The sequence below is a fragment of the Thermobia domestica genome, chromosome 15 (genome assembly GCF_964235325.1).
Source record: "Thermobia domestica chromosome 15, izTheDome1.hap1.1, whole genome shotgun sequence".
Taxonomy (NCBI): Eukaryota; Metazoa; Arthropoda; class Insecta; order Zygentoma; family Lepismatidae; genus Thermobia; species Thermobia domestica.
The window spans coordinates 148,318,853-148,339,741 of NC_137468.1; the positions used below are offsets into that span (position 1 = coordinate 148,318,853).

General features: G+C 35.9%; 1 protein-coding gene across 1 annotated transcript in view; it reads left to right on the forward strand.

Annotated features, from left to right (window-relative positions):
* Window positions 1-20,889, forward strand: part of LOC145671288 (uncharacterized) — a 1,722,162-nt gene that overhangs the window by 1,669,341 nt on the left and 31,932 nt on the right. The window contains exons 13-14 of the mRNA XM_081740242.1: window positions 4,156-4,289; window positions 17,487-17,664. Of these exons, the coding sequence (XP_081596368.1) occupies window positions 4,156-4,289; window positions 17,487-17,664 (312 nt within the window). The remainder of the gene's footprint in view (window positions 1-4,155; window positions 4,290-17,486; window positions 17,665-20,889) is intronic.

Here is a 20,889-nt window from a genome sequence, read left to right on the forward strand (position 1 = left end):
TACTTTGTAGTCTCAAGTTAAAAAAAACTCATGTGTATATTAAAGAACTAAATAATACCATTTAAGAAAAAGTACAGTAGCATATTAATGCCCTGAAATATATGTAATATATCATAAAATAAGTACCTATCATTACGGTTATTATCTTGCGATTAAAAATGAGATATATAAATAAAGCTTTAATGTGTCTCTATGCTTGCATTGGCCTCTTGGAGCAGTGTGCCGCGATTGATTCCAAGTTGAAGGTTATAGGCTAAGAATCTTGCCTGAAGTTGTCCACGTTCCATGGGTGATTTTTTTTTAAAAACTCACAGATTTCATTTGTGTCTGGAATTTCTAACTGAAGTCCGAGTTCCATGCCGTTTTTGGCAAATGATCAAGGAAGGATGGGATATTTATGGGACTATGCTTGCTTGTTTAAATTCATCCGGGATGATATAGATCATGCTTCAAGAAAAACAGCAAATTTTCGCCATTGTACCTTACAATTAGAATGAGGTTTTTTGAGTTTTGAAGCGAAACTGCAGAAAACAAATTAAGTATTAATGAGAATACAATTTAAGTGTTTGTGGTAACGCCCATAAATCACATGTTGAATAGCTATAGCCGGCTTCTTACCACAAACGACGGAGAGATTTCTTGGGTGACCTAAGGAGTCGATAACTATCTTTGACAACACCCGCCTGCGGGATCCGATGCTTCCTTATCTCACTCAGAACCGACCCTGTTTCTTCCAATTTATTTACTAGCGACCACATTATGTTCCTATATGGGGAACAATGTGAGGCAAATTTGTTTCGGAATGCCCTTTGCGTAGCAGCAACAAATTCTGTTCTCAAAAGTTTTAACGATAAATTTATGTTATTCCAAACAGTACACTATTCTCACTGGGCGCTGATCCATACTCATACAGTAGTACAGAATTGTACAGCACAATTCCCAATACAGCCGGCCCAGTTTTCTGTTTCTTATAGACCTTGGCAAGGTTGCCATCTAACGAAGAAAACTCAAATCTCCACACCACACCGAACTTCATTCCAATTGTAAGGTACAGTGACGAAAATTTACTGTTTTTCTTGAGGCGTAATCGATATTAAGCCGGATCAATTCAAACCAGTGAACCAATAGTCCAATAAATCTCCCATCCTTCCTTGATCATTTGTCACAAACCGCATGAAAATCGGACATCAGTTAGAAATTCTAGACCCAAATGAAATTCGTGGATTTTAAAAGAATCACCCTGTAACATTCGTAATGGAAAGAATCGTTAAATTCGAAACGAAATAACAAATGAAACCCATAAAACACATATGGCCACTGCCGGAAAGCCCATTCTTCGTCACGAAGGAAAAATTAATGCGAAATATGTGATAGTTACATTATATGAACTTTTGGTTTCAGGATGCTTTTTCATCATAGTTCAAATTTCTCGAAATTCCTTAAGACATCTTACAAAATTGCAACTTAAAAGATTTTTCCAATATTTTCATGGATTGTGATTAAATTTACATTCAAGCGAGAAAGCGAAATGATTTACAAGTTCATCATCTGGACACTGGACTATTTCCTGTACACAATACTCTGCCATTTCATTCTTTCCGATTTAATACAGACAATTTTACTGAATTCGGAAACAAACCTCAGGAAGCCTTGCTGAGCTTGCTCGTTGCCTCGTCGTCGTTGAGCGAACATCGTTAGCTCCTCGTTTGCCATATTTTTCGTTTTAGAGAAGGGTTGTTACACAGCCACACAATTGGTGTTCTCCTATCCTTACGGCGAAATTTGTAAAGAAATTCCTGGATAAACGTTATTTTAATCTGCACATGGGTCTAGTGTTTCAGAGCGATCCTTTCAGAAAATGGAGTTATATAAGGCGATGTTTTAGCGTCACACTGTTTGCTACGTATTACCGTTAATAATACTCTGTCGTATACCCAGTTCCTATGCGTATTTGCTCTAAGTTGGTGATCATGTTTTATGTTGCCGCTCATGTTATTTTTTTAAAACATTTTTTGTCAACTTTAACGGAAAGTAAGTGAACATATTTCTGTTGCAAACGAACTTACGTTATTGACCCGAACTTGTATCTTACTGACACTCTCCTTCCGTTTATTAATATCGTTAGATTTGTCGATTTGATCTTTCATCGCCATTTAACGTGGACAATGAACAATCGTAATCTTAAGTACTCTCGTTCCTATGCTATAAGCTCTCTATACTAATTCGCTGAACTTTGAGGAATTATCGTATTGATCTATTGCTAATATACTATAGTGGAGATTGTCCAAATTAAACTATGCTCGTTCTTCTCTTCTGAAACTAGTACACAGTGTGCATTACCTGATGCCCTATTGCTAGTCTTTACATAGAAACAAACGAACTACCTTTAAGATTTCCTTGTGAAAGACTCCTCAGGTATCATGCAGTCCATGTGCGTTGTCTTTAGGAATATCCATTCAGTTTTCCACTGTGTAATCGCGCAGCACGCAGCAGTATGCAGCACGCTTTCGGGCTACGCGTACCTTAAGTACTCTTGTTGCCAAGTCATATGTTCCCAGTACTATTTTACTGCGTTTTGGGTGATCATTATATTGTTCTATTGCTATTACACCATAGTGTAACCCTGTCCAAGTACGTTTCCTACTTACAAAAATCTCAACAGAGACGCATTTGGATGGCCATCTTTCTCCTACAGTTTTTTCTCTCTTTAACAGTGTGTGCCAACGCACAAAACCACCAAAATTGTGCCTTCGGTTGTCGTTCCACGCCAAAATAACGAATACCACGAAGAGTTCGTAGAATTGCTAGAACAGTACCCTGATTTTATTTGGTTGTATGTGAACAGTTCGAAAACTGATAATTCTGTTGACTACGAGTTTGAATTTTAATTTGCATCCCCTATGTTCATTATTTACTGCTGCTAGTTCAGCAGTTAAGCTTGCCTTCGAGCATGTGCTTCATTATTTGTATCCCTATCTGCACAATCTAGCAAACGTTCCTAAAAGCATGGAGAATGTATTTAGCAAACATGTCTTGGGGCGAAACATTCTTGCAGGATGCCACCAGGTATGGGCTGTAATGGTTCTTTGCTGAGTATTGGACATGCCTTCATTCGCAGATACTAACATAAACGACATAGAGGCCAAGATCACCCAATTACCGAGTATTGCACTAGAACATTCTCCGATCTCCGTAGCAATTTTCTTCAACGGATGCACTCTCAGTGACAAGCGTATTGAAGCATAGCAACAAAAACAAACTATATCCTATTAAACCTATTTTGGGACATTGACAAATGTCGCTAAGTATTATTCGCTGAGATGAAGTGATCGTGACGCGCTTGTGTATCGGATATTCTTATCGCATGTATTTCTATTTAGTGTGTGACATTAACCGCCCGTAGATTGAAGACAGTTTTGTCTCGCCGAGTATTCTTGAACACCTTCCTGAGGGACGGAATTAATTAACGATTATTATTATTATTTCTCCTGATGCTTACTTTCTGTCTATTATTATTAATTATTATTTCATTGTTTCAGGTCTCCTTATTTTAACTTTAAAATTGTTAGTTTGTTTCATTTTATATTTGATCGAAGTTTCATTCCTTTTAATGTTTTGGGAATTCATGACTTACTTTCATTATTTTAATTTGCTTTGAACGGCATGTACAGACCATTAGCCTTTTCCTGACCAGCCTAGTTTCTCAGAGTAACTTCGTCAATGAATTTTGATGCACGTCATTAACCCAGACAAGTATCACTGCCGCTTCAATGTTTCGCAACATACTTACGTCATGTCATTCCATTACATTTCGATTGAAGAGCTCCTCCGTGGCTAAGCGGTTAGCGTACGCGCCTTTGGCGTGGGAGACCCGGGTTCGATTCCCGGCGGGAGCTCATGTGGTTCGGATTCCACGTTAATCAGTAGGTCCACATCTCATATAGCCTCGTTGCTGAAAGGGACGCTAAACTAAAATCAACTCAACTCAACTACATTTCCATTGAGTAGCAAATGCTAAAATAGCACTCATTCACCACTTAAAGTGCACATTGGTTGTTGAATAAGCATGTTATGTACACTTATATATGTTGATAATAAGTATTGTTTTTCGTATAGTACAAATAATAGTTCTATCTTATTGTTTCTCATCTTTAGTGATGGTAAACAGACTGGTCACACGTTGGATCCTGACTACATTGTCCCAGATGGAAGCTGTTCCTATGAAAGCAGCAAAGGAACAGAGGTTACAAGTATTTCGTCCTCAGCAAGACCGTCCATTTCATCTGAACGTAAGTGATTTTCACAATTTATTCCTTCAGAGATCGTAAGAAAATTAGTTTCCCAGTTTACATCGGAAATAAAGAAAGTATCTGTTCTGATGCCATTCTTCTTCTTTCACGAACAATGTTTATTGTTCGTGAAAATCGACATAATCAATTGGTTTCCTCTAATTGAAGTAAAACCAACATTTACTATTTACGGTTTTCACTTTTTCTAATACCAACTTTCAATTTGAAAATAATTAGTGGCAGATAATCTCTCGAATGTTTGTTTTGCATGTCAGCCAGATATATGTCAAGTACAGTTTACGGAAAATTTCAAAACACACAACTCTTTTTTGTTTTTAGTAGCTTCGAACGTCAAGCTGTCACAACATCTCGTCATTGAAACACAAACACCTGTTGCCACCCAATGATATAATCCTATTACTCTCGAATGTGTAGTGTTGTTTTGATTAAAAACTAATGCAGGTTCTAACACATACATAATATGAGTTAATCAATTGGTTATCAGCACTAAATATACTATTCTCTTTGCTGTCAAAATAAGTTTCAATTGCAGAGACCGGATAAAATTCCAAGGAAAACTGTTTTCAAATCTCATGGAGAATGAAATGGTTAATATAGATTTATGAATGTTTCTTCATGTTAATGCAGTGCAAAACACCTTTAAGTTTAGATGGATAGAGCTGATGGTGGTTTTACGAACATATTTCCATCTTGATAATTCAATTAATCATTCAATTAATAAATTAATTCAGTTGTTACTGTTTGGTATGTCTACCATTTACTTACAACGAAATGTTGCGTTCTGAAGTACTTCATACGCGATATTCAAACCACAAATTAAAACATGAACCTTGAGCATGAAAAGGTTAATATCTAAGAAATTACCATGCATTCATGTTGAATTTGGAATGTTTGCCTTTCTCTCAAAGATGTGCTAAAAAAATTGTTAGGTAGACACTCAAACCTCGTTAGTTCTAACAAAGTTAAATTTTCACAGCAATTCTTAGTCGCCTTTTCATATTTTCAGAACTCCCTGAATAGTTTCAAATTACGTTACTGTAGCATAAATCATATACTGGATTATTATATAAATACACTTTGTGTTGGATTATTTAAGCCAAAGCTATGAAGAATACGGAATGAAAATAAAATTGTATGGAATTAAAATCGTTAACAATTAGTACGAAGCAATGTGTATCAAACACAGTAGAAAATGAAATAAACAAAGGAGGTACGGGGATATCTATAAGTAATGTCACTACTTCATATATATATATATATAGTGCGGACATGAAAGAAAAGCAAGGAAGGAATGGTGAAAGATGCAGAAATGGGTCTCTGTGTAAAGAAGTTTTTAAACAGAGTCATCGGATGTTTCATGTAAAATATACTCTAGCGACAGAAGCATGTTAATTCAGTCTTGAAAATTGTGTTGAAATTCTGTCAATAACTAGTATTTAAGTAAAGAACAAAAATCCTACTTCAAATGGAAATCACAATAAAGTACACATTCTTAAATTATTTTTTCGTATTTTGTCTCACTCAGCATGTAAAATGAACTTAACCCACTTTTATAAATTTGTTATTAATTCTCCTAATACAATAAAATAGTTAATATAAATAAAACGTAGAGGAAAGTACCTAAATATGGAATACCGATCCATTTTTTGGCAACTGTAGCTCACCTTACACATTTCTACATATGAAAAATTTTGTATGCATTCTATACACATATGGTAATAACTTCTGCCATTTCAAGTCAATCAATAATAAAAGAGAGACCCCAAAATAAATGAAAATCAAAATAGTACGAAATTGTTACTCGAAAAAAAGTGCTCTAAATATGGAATACCATAGACAACTCTCATGAAATATACCAGAATGTTCTACATGCTTCTAATATAGGTATGCTAAGTAAAACAAAGGAAGTTGACAATAGAAATATTTTAATTACATGATATAAAGATGCAAATAATTCCAAAAATCATTGTAAAAAATGCAAAAAAAATGTAGTAAATGAGCTGTAAAGTTACAAAAAGAAGCATAGAAGCAAAATTTGCAAAGAGACATTTATATCTTAGAGGAGTTGTAAAGTTAGGTAAAAGAAAAATTATTAGATACGCTGCCTAGTGTTAGATATGCTGCAAAATATTCAGTGAGAAATCTATGTTTATTTGCAGAAGTCACAGATATAAACACCTCCGTCATATCCAGCACATTCATTGTGAACCCAGGATTGGCACATCATACACATCACCCACTTTTCACCGCCTTTATCTTCAGAAAATTTTGATAAGCAGAAGAGGCACTCAGCATCTTCTCCTGTCTCTGGTTGATCATTATCAGGGATGCTACTAAACGTTGATGAGTGATCATCATATGCGCTGATGGACATAGATGTTTCGGAGTCTGAAGTTTCACTTTGGGGACGACTGTTATCACATTTGTTTCGTAACGTACTTTTCGTGCCTTTCTTAGTTAATTTTACCTTTTTTTCTGTTTCATTCTTCTGTTTCTTACCTTTGTTTTTTACACTGTTCCTCATTTTAATTTTTTTTCCCACTATCGACAGCTTTCACAGACTTCTCTAACTGATTTTTGTAATGTGATGAAGTAATTATGACTGCAGAGCCAGCCTTTCTTCCTCGACTGCCTTCCCTCTTATTCACTGGAGGCACTGGTGATATTTGCCATGGAGTTATACTGCTGCCAGATGATCTACTTCCTGAAGCTTGAATTGCGATTGGACAAGCAGAGGTAGTAGAAAGGTTGTCTGAAGTACATGAGGGAGAAGTGTTTGGTATGATTGATGTAGAAGGAGGAGGGAGTCCAGATGAGGGTTCAGAGTCTAGTAGTGGTATAGGAGGGGAATAGAGATCTCGTGAAGGTTCAAAAGCCAGGTACTGATCTATGTTGTTGTGCGTGCTTTGCTTCAAGAAAGTCACTATCATTGAAAATGTGGGGATTGAGGGGCCAAATTCCCGTCGTTCTAAAACCTTTAATGGAGTTTGAAGCAGTTTGTGCTTTCACGTACGCTTTTCCAAAGAGTTTTGCTACCTCAAATGCAGAGAGAGGCCACACACAACCGTCTTTTGTCTTAACAGTTCTCATCCAAACCCTGATCTCTTCACTGTAGTACGTTTTAAAGGGACTCATGAAGGTTCTGTCAAGAGCCTGCAGTTTGTGCGATGAATGTGGAGGAATACAAAGTATGGAAACATTATTGCTTCTCGCCAAATATAAAACTTCCAAATTCCTTGAGCAGGCATAATGGCCATCAAGAATGAGCAATACTGGAGATTTTTCAGATGGCCTTGTGTGTTCAATAAACTGTCTGAACCATTCAGTGAAGAGATTACTCTGTACCCACCCAGAAGGTTGACACGCTCCAATAGATCCTTCAGGAGACCGCGCATGAGGTGATTTGACCACTTTTTCCTTGGAAATATTAGCATGGGAGGAACCAAAATACCCATGACACCCTTACATGTTATTACGGTCATTAAAGAGCCTCGTTCTGCAGAGCAAACTCCGTCTATTTGACGTTTTCCTTTGAGTGCAAGAACTTAAGGAATTTTTGACGGAACGATAGTCAGGCCTGTCTCATCAACGCTAAATATGTGATCAGCAGAAATGTTCTTATTATCAACCTCCGATTGCAAAAAGGTCAAAGAAGTGGGCCACTTTATCTTTACAAATACCAACGGTTCGATTGTATGAGGTTTGTGTCGGTTTTCTGAAAGAAAGTTTTCTCTTGTGTCTCATCATAAACAATTTCAGCCAAGTCTTTCCTGCAAACTCGTGGCACTTTGAAAATGAGTATGCAAGTTCATTTTGTTTGGCTAATTGATATGCCATAGTTTGCACATCCCTCGGAGTAAGACCAAAAAATCTGTCTTCCATAACTAACAGGTACTGGACCAGTTCCTCCTCCATTTCCGGTGTTAGAATTGGTTCTCTTCCTAGCTTCTTCACAACAGCTTCTTCAGGACTCAATTTAGACGACGCCAAGCGAAAAAGTGTTGTCCGAGGTACATTGTATATCTTGGCCGCCTTCAAAAATCCCATTTTCTTCTTCCTCACATCTGAATTGCACTCCTTATTGCGTTGTGATTCCAAGTCTTCCGCTGTTTATTCATCTGGGAAACGAAACAAAAAGATTGCATAAGACTCTAAATATGGAATACTATTCCATATTTGAAACCTTATGGTATTCCATATTGCAAGCCTCGCCATATTTGTTTTCATAAAAACGAAAATGGTACTTAGCCTAGGTACACAATAATCTAACTTGCATAGCCTATAGCTATACAACACCGACTTTCGGCGTGATTCATTGTCAATAATTTCAAATTACAATGTAACTAAGAAAATTACTTCTGAAACACTCACCTTCGATAATCAACAATTGCGAACATCCACTCCTTGAAGTATTGTGTGCAACAAACTGCTTACTTCACCACAAACTGACCAGAAACGCATGACAAGATACATAATCAAGCGTTTCCGGGCACCTTTACGAAAGTGCACCACCTACCAGGGTAGATACAGTGGTATTCCATATTCTCAACCCTATTCCATATTTAGGTACTTTCCTCTATACTTTTAATTGTATTAACGTCGTGGTAATACCATAACAAAAGACTTAGTGAAGATATTTGATTGTCAGTAAATGAATGATTCTCATTAATTTTTAGTTTTACAAAGAAATTAATTTCACTTCGGTTTCAGGAAAACTACAAACGAACTTTGACGCATATCACTATGTTCAGCCCTATGAGTTCTGCCGATTGGTGTATGTCACATCTTTGGGCAATATCTTTCCCGCTAAACATCAATAACACTATTCTCTGTTCCACATAAGCGGATAGGAAAAAGAAGTTTTTTCCTCCACCACGCTCAAGGACAGGTGAATGTTGGTGTTCTGTCTTCCACCATCAGCCCCCGCACACGGAGGTATAGAGTGTATCTAAATATGTCTAGACCTAAATAATAAAATACAACTTTCATAATAACACTGCGTATTTTAAAACACTTAATTACATTTACCTGCATTAGTGAGTAAGTAGCACATGTGTCATTTTCATGGAAATTTTATTGAACAGTTATATTGTTTATTTTCCTTCTTTTTTGGCAGTCGGGGTTGTGACATAATGTTGGAATGGCAAGAGATGTCAGGGTCGGTAATTGAATTGGTATTTACTGCTTTGATACATTAATTTCATAATATAAAATCGGAAACCAAGTACAATATGTATGGGTAAATTATTAGTGCGTTAAGATAATAACAATAGAACCTGAAATAATAATAATAATAATAATAATAATAATAATAATTAAACACTTCTTGTTTCCTCTCTTATATACATGTGTTCTTACATTAAAAAGAACCAGAAGAAAAATAACCATATGTATAAACACTGATATGCGTCTCGCCCCGGGCGCCTAAACTCAGGCAAATGTCCTGGTTTCTATTGATTACATTTCAATGAAATCATTTTCCTACGTTTTTCTCTTCGTACGTGCACCTGATGTGATGGTGGCAAAGTATCTTTTTTCGTTTGTTGTTTATTAATACGCGGCGATAAATTTACGGTAAAGCATCATACATACAAGATTCATCAACATTGAAATCTTCCGAGTTTATTAAGGGGAAAATTTTGTTATGGTGGACTTAGAAAAACAATCCCAGATTGACTGAAGCCTAACACGAAGTAGTAACTACAGATGCTACGTAATTTGACCAGGCCCATGTCTGAGTCTGCTGTTTGCAAGCAAAATTATAATTACTGGAGCTTAACCATCGTAGTGAATTTGACGCCCCTAATATCCCCTAAAATTTGGCGCCTTGTGCGGTTGCAATCCTCACCCGGCCCTTTCGTTTGCCTTGAGTTTAGCTAATTGATAATAGAGGAAGTTGACTTTTGAATTGTTACTTGACTATTTTAATAAAAACGGAGTTGTCAATAATGCTGACGACCGTTGTGGAGGATTGAGAGTATCAGAAGTTTGGAAATGAAATGAAATCTTTTAGTTCTACGTATCGCAGTTATGCCGGGTAGACTAAAGGAGACTGTGATGACGAGAATGGATGAAACAGTGCAAAGAAAAATGTAGGAGGAAACAGGAGAACTCCGAGAAAATCTGTAAAACAGTGCCACTGAGCCTACTAAGCACGAGCTGGGATCGAACCAGGGCCTTATGCTCCAGAGGTGAACGCTCTACCACGGAGCAACCACGGCCCCAACAAAAGTTTTTAGTTCTCATAGAACTCTTGTCTGGAGGTCAATGCAATTAATGGGTGCTGACTTGCATTGACTTCAAATCCTCTATAAAATCAACACATATAAATACACACGAAAGGACATAATACTGACCGGTGAGTAAAATGCATTAGTATTAGTTGCTGCTCTCCAGATGTTCTGTATTCATACTTTGGCCACTCTCGCCAGAGTCGTCACTGTTGTCTCCAAGGTTAATAACGATTTTTCTGTAACTTCGTCAGTTATTCTGTCGAGCTTTCAGTATTTCGTTTCTTCCATCTCCACTACATGTTACACACAATCTTTCCACTTTTCACTTGTTACCATTTCTAACCCTTCCTCCAAAAGAGTATTCACTTCACTAAGTGTAAAACGTTTATTGTTTCGTGCCACATGTCCCTTTCCTTGACTCCAAATCAGTTCAATTGGATTAAATATACAGTAGTAGGGGGTATTCTGAAAACTTCCCTACCTGAAGAGGCCGCCATTTTGTCCACTTTATACGTGTAGCATTCACTTTTGGCTGCAGGAGGTATAAGACTAATTAACTCAGTTTTAACGAACGTATCGTCATAAGAAATGTTTTTAATTTGAAGCCATACTTTTTTTTTTATTTTTTGCCCAAGACATGGTGGGAACCCGATCTACCTTTACAGTGTGATAAGATGCGTTATCCATGCCTATCACGCAGTTGGGTTCTAGATGTGTAAGTATGTTTGGAAACCAAGGTAACATTTTACCTTTACTGGTTGGGTTCTTAAGTCCAGTGAAGAGTCTAGAAAGAAAGGCTTGTTTACTCAGTTTCATCTACCCTTACTCTTAACACGGTATGAGAAACATTTACCCGTGTCTCATCAAGATAGTAGATTTTCCTACCCGCTGCTCTGCACTTCTTAATTAAACGGAGATATTTTCTCCTCCATAATACTATGGCATCCATATCAACTACAACAGACCTTTTATTGCGCTATACATACTTGAATTTCATTATTTCAACAGTCTATGGAGACTTGAGTGAGAAAAGCAGGGCACTTCATCATCGGTATTTATAGCTATCAGAATTTTATTTAACGTTGACAATTCATTACGGGAAAAGACCTGGTGTACCTTTGATCGAATTGCCGATTTCGTGAAGTCGTCATAGTTTTCCGAGAGGGGAAATACTTGTACGCGTATTTTTGGGACTTAATTTATTTCCATTAAATTTAGCCTCCCGCCTACTTCTATAAACAGTTGCCTTTCCTACACTTATCTGTTTCCCAGTCATGTCGGCGAATTCTTCAACAGTTAAATTAGGATGTTGCTCTCTTAAAGCATGGAATATATTCAAAATGCAACGCTTCTCACTACTTCATAACGCTTTCCAGGGCTCATGTTTTATAACAGAATTAGTGTAAGCATCATGAATTGACGCTTCACAAAGCACTAAATACGCAATTATTTACAATCTAATATGGACTAAAATTTGTTTCAAATAATATAAACTATACAAAATATAATGGTTACAAAATACAATTTAATATGCACTAATTTCACCGACACTATATATAATATAGTTACCACACACGCTAAATTCATACAATATTTGCACAGGTCGATAGTCTGCGCACTCGATAGTCAGACAGCCAGATTATCTTCCTTGAAATTGTAAATAAAGATAGAATATCGACAGGATTGGTTTCTTTCTCTCCCGATTCTTAAGTGAAACAATGATGGAAATTAACTATATACGAATTAGTTCTTATTTCTAGAAATGCAATTTAATAAATAGGAAAATAAAATGAAATGAAATCTTGAAGTTTAACGTCCCACGCTTATGCCGGTTAGGCTAAAGGAGACGGTGATAATGAGAAATGAGTGAAATGGTGGAATGAAGAAAGTGGGAGGAAATTTGGAAAACACCGAAAAAACCCACGAGCACGGTGTTTGTCCACCACAAAGTCCACACGGCGCGAGCTGGGGTCGAGCCATGGACCCCAAGCACCGGAGGTGAACGCTCTACCACTGAGCCACCGCGCCCCTTAATAAATAGGACTAAAGCCAAAACTTTAATACATAAATAGTAAAAAATACTTTTCTTAAAGACAAAAATTAAAAACAGTAATTGTTTGTTATTCGGGGTTGACAGGTAAAAAGAGCAGCGCGTTCTCACCATCAGGTGCGAGCGAATTCACGTACGAATTTAGTGTGTACACGATTCTGTTTATTAGAAAAGCTTCCCTCCCTGTGAAGGTCAACGGCTTGCTTTCCCCTCCGTACTGGAGAGTGGTGGGAGGAAGGGGATTTTCCTGTCAGGTTGCCTGGAATTAGTGTTGTAAAAAAACGGTTTTTTTTCTGTGAAGTTTTTTTTCAGTAAAAAACATCGTTCTTTTTCATGTTTTTTTTCAAATGTCTGTTTTTTTTTCTGGCAGCTATTATTTATTGATTTATCTTGAAGATTATTGAAATAATCAATAGAACTTGAATCGAAGCCCTCGTAACTTACAAATCGTTTGTTTCCTTGTACCTATACGAGCAAAATCGTGTGATTATTCCATTCGGACCCGTATCATTTTTGGCGTTTTTCTACTTTGTCAATTAGTGACTTATTGCTCAAAAACCACTTACCCTATTGATATGGTTAAGACCTTGTTTTTTAGAAAAGGAATGTGGCTATTTTTTGGTGTACATTACATTGCAGTGTTGCGAGTGGGTGGGAAATTACTGAGGGAAATGTAGGGGTGAAAATTTACAAAAAATCCCTAACCGAATTTCAAGATTTTTGTATCTAGCACCACTGATGCCATATGGGTCTAAGTCACCTAAAAAAAATTCTTTGGTGGTTGACAAGGTACAGTGAAAATCTAAAGTCGCTGGCTTCCATTCAAAGAGAGAAAGAAAAAATTCTCTGTTTCCATACACATGAAATGTTGACACTTTTTACGCCTCAGAAGCAAAAACCAACAGATATGCCGGGGCTACAGCTTCTCTAATTATCCTATTGAAACTTTTTATGGTGCGTTCTGTAGGCTAAAGAGAAGGCTTTCAGGTAGTGGTACATTTGTTGCAACGTAGCGAGCAAGAGGGAAATAATAGAGGGGAAAGGGAAATTTGCCAAATTTTTTTACTTAAAATCAGGAATTAATTGTTTTGGCAGGAAACACTCTCATAAAACAGACGTAAAGTATCTGAAAGTAAACCTTCGTACCCCAAGAATACTTCCTACAAGTATCATGGCGATATCTAACAAAGTAAGCATGATTTTTTTTTTAAATCTCATTCTACCTCAGAAATTCACAATTTTCTTAACATTTACAGAACATAGTTTATTATAAGAATTAACTGTACTTCCCCTAATTATTCTACCGAAACTTTTTATGGTGTGCTGTGTAGGCCAAGGACGAGGCTTTCAGACAGTGGTACGTCTGTTCGAATGTAGCCAACAAGAGGGAAATAATAGAGACAAAAAGGGATTTTTTCACAAAATTTCTCCCTAAAATCGGAAATTAAAATTTTCTGTAGCTAGCAACAGTGCTAGCAGACACACACAAACTATCTTAAAAGAAGCTTTGGTATCCCTATAATATACCCTACAAGTATTGTGACAATATCTAACAAAGTAAGCAGGTCATTAAAAAATATTTCAGTCTACCTAAAAAAAATCACAGTTATCTTTCCACTTAGAGAACAAGATCTACTGTAAACCTTAACTGTACTTCCCCTAACTATCCTATTGAAACTTTCTATAGTGCGTTGTGAAGGATAAAGACAAGACTTTCAGATACTGGCACTTTTGTTCCTATGTAGCCAATAAGAGGGATATAATAGACAAAACACGTAACTTCCCCTAACATATTGAATTAAAATTTTCCGTAGGTGGCAACACTGCTACCAGACAGACGAAAACTATCTTAAAATAAACACTGGTACATTACTAATATATCCTACAAGTATCATGGCGATATTTAAGAAACAATGCTTTTAATTACCAAAAATATATTTCGATGAAGAGAAAAGTAGGGGAAAATCAAGAGTTAGAACCTTAATCCGAATTTTTCGTGCTTCCCCTAATTACCCCACTGTAACGATATGTACCCGAGTTTGTTCAGTACGAACAAATGTTCGACTGACGTAAGTTGACTTGCATTCCGACGTATAGGTACGGTTTAAAAATTTCGAATTTTTTGCCCAAATTTAAGGAGATTTTAATTTCCGTAGTTGGCAACACTGCGCGCAAGCCCGTCCAATTGATGTCAACAATTAGGTATCCATCGGACGTATCTACCTGACAAGTCTTAAAAAGGTCTCTCTACAACGAATGAAGCTACAGGGGAAAAGTAATAAAGAAAATTCGAAAATTCTCGAATTTTTGACTGGGGTGAAATTTGAGAGGGAAATTCGACACACAGAAGAAAAAGAAACTAAAATGATAAACTATAGACCAACCATATTTGGCAAGAAATATATATATATACCGATATCTTAATTAGTGACCATACAGGAGCGGATTAAAAAATTGACATGTCCGTATGTGCCACTTTGGCCACCTGGGTCCGAAAGGGTTACGAGTGTACATTTAATTACATTTTTTGACTACTAACTTGTGTTGTTGTATTAATTATAGTCTTGACTAATAATAATATTGTTGTTGTAAACAATCACAATCTTAGTTCCAATACTGATGCTGAGAAATGCAGGGTGTTTCAAAATGAATATCGGGGAATTAAGTCTTTGCAGTACTTATTACATTTTACGCACAATTATGGCATGCAACAATGCATGGCATGCGTGTGTACAAAACTGTTTGAGTTGCTCTTTTATTTGATAATACTTATAATTGTAAGTTAATTGTAATAGATACTACAAAGTTTCAAAACCCTAATATTCATTTTGAAACACCCTGCATTACTTCAAATTATGTCAACCTATATTCATGTCTTGTATGTACACTCATGTCCAAGATTATTGTTGTATGTCTATAAATATGTTGTTGTAGGAATATAATTTGATAACGAATCCGCCTGGTATTTGTTATAATATTAGTATGTGTATAATCGGCAAAGACATGTATGTGGCCAATTTCATGTCAAAACAGCAGTAAATAAGAACAATAAAACAAAAATAAAACTTTCTTTCCATTTAGCAACAGTTTCTTTTACTCTTTCTCATTTTCGTATTTATAATTCTTTTCCTTTGAAATTTACAACAAATATACATTTTCCGATTATACACGTAATATTAAAAGTATCCTGCAAAATCATTATCAAATTATATTCTTACAAGAAGACAGATATAGATATGCGACAATCATTGTGGACATGAATGTACATATCATCGGGCCGACCCCAGGCAATTTGTCGCCCGCGCAATGACGTAATTTGCCGCCTAAATCTTTCTCCAGAAAGAACAAATCTTAAAAGTCACGATTTTAAGTATGCTACTCCAGCATGAACAACGAAAGGGAGGGAAACTACACTCGCACTCAGAAAGGCTTAAATACTTACTACAAATACAATATTGTTGTGTCTGTTTTTTTCTTTAAATATTAATCTATTATGTTAGTGAAAGATAAAGCAAATACATCTGAAAGATGGTAATCCTTTTTATAGAATTCAATATCGAGTTTCAATCTCAACATATCAGTTTGCAATTATAGTGCAACTAGCTCTTTTACCTTTATTTCTTTATTTTCCTTCTACATCTGTTATTTTTTTTTAAAGTGTTTCCACTTTCCATGATAACAATCTTATTTGCGACAAAGACAAGAGAAGCTTTCGTATCAGAACTTTGATAACTAACCAAAGGGGACAGGCATTCGAGAATTGAGTTCCTGCATTTGACAACAATCAAGCAATTTATTCTGGGATTTATTTTACCATTTGCTTTAGCACTGATCATGTTACTTAAAGTAATGCGACCTAAACATAATTTATGAATGTAGTATTCAAATAGAAGGTCAGCTTAGTCAGTGGTGCCCACCCCCCTCATGTCCATGATGCACCCCCCCCTCAATTGTCTATCCGTAGGTGTTCTTCCATGAAAAAAAAATCTTTTCGATTAATTTTTACACACCTTCAAGCATATTTATATAGATTTTTAATCCCCCCAAATATTTCAATGACGCAATTTGAGTCATAGCCCCCCTGGCTTAGTAAATTTAGCTACCATGATCATGAAGTCTATCTCCAACAAGAAATATTTATTTTAAATAAAACACTTATGACAGATATTGCAGCCCAGTGCAAATGCACGTGTTGCACATATGGTAGAGCCAGCAATGCATATCATATATCTAGTCGACAAATTATTTATATGATATTCAGAAAATATTAGTAGGCAAATTAGTATTAGTTTTTACCTTTAGACAAGTTATTTGCATTTTATACTGTTCGTGATATTATTTTCGTACTTATTAAAGGCCTACTTTCACGAAAAAAAAAACAAATATTCATTTATACTTTTATTTCTTCGTTGATATTGGTGAAACAGTACAGAAACACGGATTATTAGTAGGTACACTACTCATATAAATTGTAAAATATTTGTACCGTATCAGTATCTAGTGTTTAATTTATGTTGCATTTTATGGTAATTACACCTACATAAAAATACTTCAGACTTAAATGACGTAAGATACATTACAAATGACTATTTAAAAAAAAACGAAATTTAGAAAAAAAAACGAGAGGCAATGTTTTTTTTTCTAAAAAAAACGTACATTTCTGAAAAAAAACGAACGGTTTTTTTTCTATTTACAACACTACCTGGAATAGATAATAGAAATTGCAGTATTTGTTTGTGTGTTCCTTAATAAATCTGTACTTATTGTTAAGTTTAGACACAAATGTTTTATCACATCCACACGTGTACATATTTGATAAACACAATATGAACAATGAACAAAATTTCTTGCACAAATGTTATTAATGGTCGTTGATCGATTTGTGCCTTTCAGGTCAGTGGAAAGTACAAGAAAATTCTAGTGGATCGACTGCTTCCACAGTTACTATTGGCGGAACAAACAGCAACAGTAATAAATTAGATTACATTTTGGATCCGAAAGAACTTCAAAGTTTCGCCATGCAAATCGCCAACGGAATGGCCCATTTGGAAGAACTAGGCATCACTCATAGGTAAGACCCTATAGCTGTCTTCTGAATGGAGATTACTACGAAAGGCCTCCTCTAAATGCACATATGTAAAACAAAATAAAATGTTTCATTCTTTTAACACCGATGAATAAATGTAAAATCTTTACCAGTGTAGCAAACGGACATCCTATATCCATTTACACAAGTATGTTGATCTCTATAGTAATATGTGAATCTAAATTTTACTTCACATGAATATTTAACACTCTAGTGCATATCAGATAATTAGAAAAAATGAACGTAGATATGCGAAATATATTAATACAACATTTATTACTATTGTTGGGTCGATTGCTTCAATATTACTACAAATAAATGCTCTTTTATTTGCATGGAAAAAGAAGACAAAAACAAAAATACAACAGAGATATAGTGTGGAAAAGGTAAATACTTGTTTAATATTGCTATTATTAAGTGAAACAACTATTAGTTTTACACTGTCCGCAGTGTTCGATATTTGCTCTTCATCCATATGATGCTCCTTATATTACAAAAAAAAAAAAAAAAAAAAAAAAAGCAAACTAACCTTAGCAGAAACCGTTCTTCTAATGCTCGTCAATGAAGTACCTCAAAACAACAAAATTAATAACAGCTTTCAGCATACATCATCATCATCATCATCATCACAGGTATTGTCATTATTGGCAGATCACTTGCTACAGCTGAGACGTTTCCAGGGTCCACGGTCTTCCGCTAATTTTTTCGTCTTCAGGTATGATTTTTCTCTTTCGATATCGTCCATTAACTAAAGTTTCCTTTGCCCCTTCCTTTCTTTCCTGACACCATACCTTCTAGCACGTCTCTCATGATACAGTTTCTTCTTAGTCAATGACCCAATCAGGTTTTCTTCCTTTTTCTTAATAATATTTAAAATTGTTCTTTTCTCCCCTACTATTTCTAACACTTTCTCATTCGTTTTCCGCTCGACTAAACTAATTATTTGCATTTTGATTTACACCCACATTTGGAAAGCTTCCAGTCGTTTTCCATCACTCTTGTGTAATGACCACGTTTCTGACCCATACAGTACAATACTCTACATGAAGCATTTTATGAGTCTTTTCCTCAACTCTTTATTCAAAGTCCCACAAAAGTAATATTTTCTTCTTCCTAAAGCTTCTTTCGCCATTACTATGCTTGCTTTTATTTCATCTTGGCACATTCATATCATCCTAATAATACTACCCAGGTATCGAAAACTAGTTACCTGTTCAATTTTCTCCCCTCCTACTTCTATATTTGACCGGACTCCTTCGTTCCAATCACCATGGCTTTTGTCCTTTTAACATTTATTTTCATTCCGTATTCTTCACAGCCCTTGCCAAGTTTTCGAACATCTTATTGACTTTTCTTCAGATTCTGCTACAAAAAGAAGTGGAATCATAATAATTTACAAATACATTAACTGATACATTTTGCAAATGCTTGTTTTTATGTCATAGCCAAGCCGAGCTGTATTTGGGAGTTGGGACTGAAGAGAGTTGTAGTTATGTACTTTCCTGAGTTACACGAAACTTGTCAACACTGCGATGCAGACCCGCAACCAGCGACATAGGTATAAGGGGGGCATGAATATGTTAAGGATTGCCAAATCATTAAAAATTCTTTTACAAATAGCTAAATTGTGTTTTTTGTATTAATAATAGCATTTTGCGTTAAGGTCTGGAGGTGCCACGAAAAGTTTAGGGGAGGACAGGCCCCCTAGCCACCCTCTGGTTGCGGGTCTGCTGCAATGGTTGCGTTTTGGCTGCGGAGTTGCAATCGCATAGTTTTAACATTATCCCTACCTTCAAAGCTGCGGGAGTTGCGGAATGTCATTACTGATTGTATTGAGAATAGGCACATTAATGTTGAGACATGATACATTCGGTGCTTTGTGAAGGAACAGTGAAGACTTGCAGAGCGGAAAACTAGGGATAGAAATAGCTCCCATATACTGTGTTTTGCTCTCACAATAGTTGAATCTGACCGGAAGATGGCATTAATGTCACGTGAGTTATTTATGCAGTGAGAATACAATCCACACGACCTAATGGATAATAATAAAAGCATATGCGGAAAGTGAGAATAGATGCTCAAGTGTTCTGTAGACTGTAACAAATCCACTGTTTCATTTTTCGAGCATTTTGTTCGATGGAGAAGACACGTGAAATAAAATTGGCTAAAAAGGTCTTCAAACACAGGAGAGTAAATGCATAACTTATCAGAAAATCATTCATAGTTTGCTTTGTTAGAAAGACTATAAGAATAAGCTTTGCGATGATTATAGATGCCTCTATGCAGACATGACGACATCGTTACCAAGAAATATAATTTGTCATGCATTGTTGAAGCAGTTTATAACCCACTATATGAGAATGAAAGAAAGTGGGCGAAAAAAAGGAGAACTCCGTGGAACCCACACACTGCCCACCACAAAGTTCATTTGAAGGATCGAATGAGGGGGCCCACGCAGCAGAGGTGAACGCTCTAACATTAAGACACGGCGGTCCCATATATCTTGGGAAAATTAAATTGGTTTTGGGTGACATGATGAGATAGACAATTTCAAATGGCTATGGGGTCTCTATTTGCATTGCAGTCCTCGACAATGCTTTGAAAGGTTATTTATGAAGTCCAAGTACCTCTAAAAGTACGTTAAACTATTTGAAATTAAATTCTGAATGTGATTTAGTCTTATTGTATAAAGCATATATGAGATTAGAGTATAAAGGTAGGGATGATTAGAGTCTTAGATTTCAGTTTCCTGGTCATTTGTGTGCTTGTAAACTATTTTTGTTTATTTACAATCATGAATACTTCAACTATTCCAACATTGAAAACAACATTGAAATTGAATACAAGAATAAATTATCTAAAATTTCAAATTGCATTAAAATTATTGTACAGTCGCAATTTTGCCTATAGTGCAACGCCAATTCCATGATTTTTCTATGATAATGATTTTCTGTGAACATTCTCATGGAGTGTGATGGTGTTAATCCAATGAGGATTAAGGAAGCTGAACTATTCTCCTCTACGTTTATTGTTTCTCAATTTCGTAAGGAATGTATTCTACGTGCTCTGAAAATACTGCCACCGGGGTAAAGCATGGAAAACGTGTTCCGAACTCCATGAATCATGTAGTGGAAGAATTTGTTACAATCAAAAATAAGATTAGTAATGTCTAAAAAGAAAAAAAAAGTGTACCTTTGCTGAAGTGTCTTC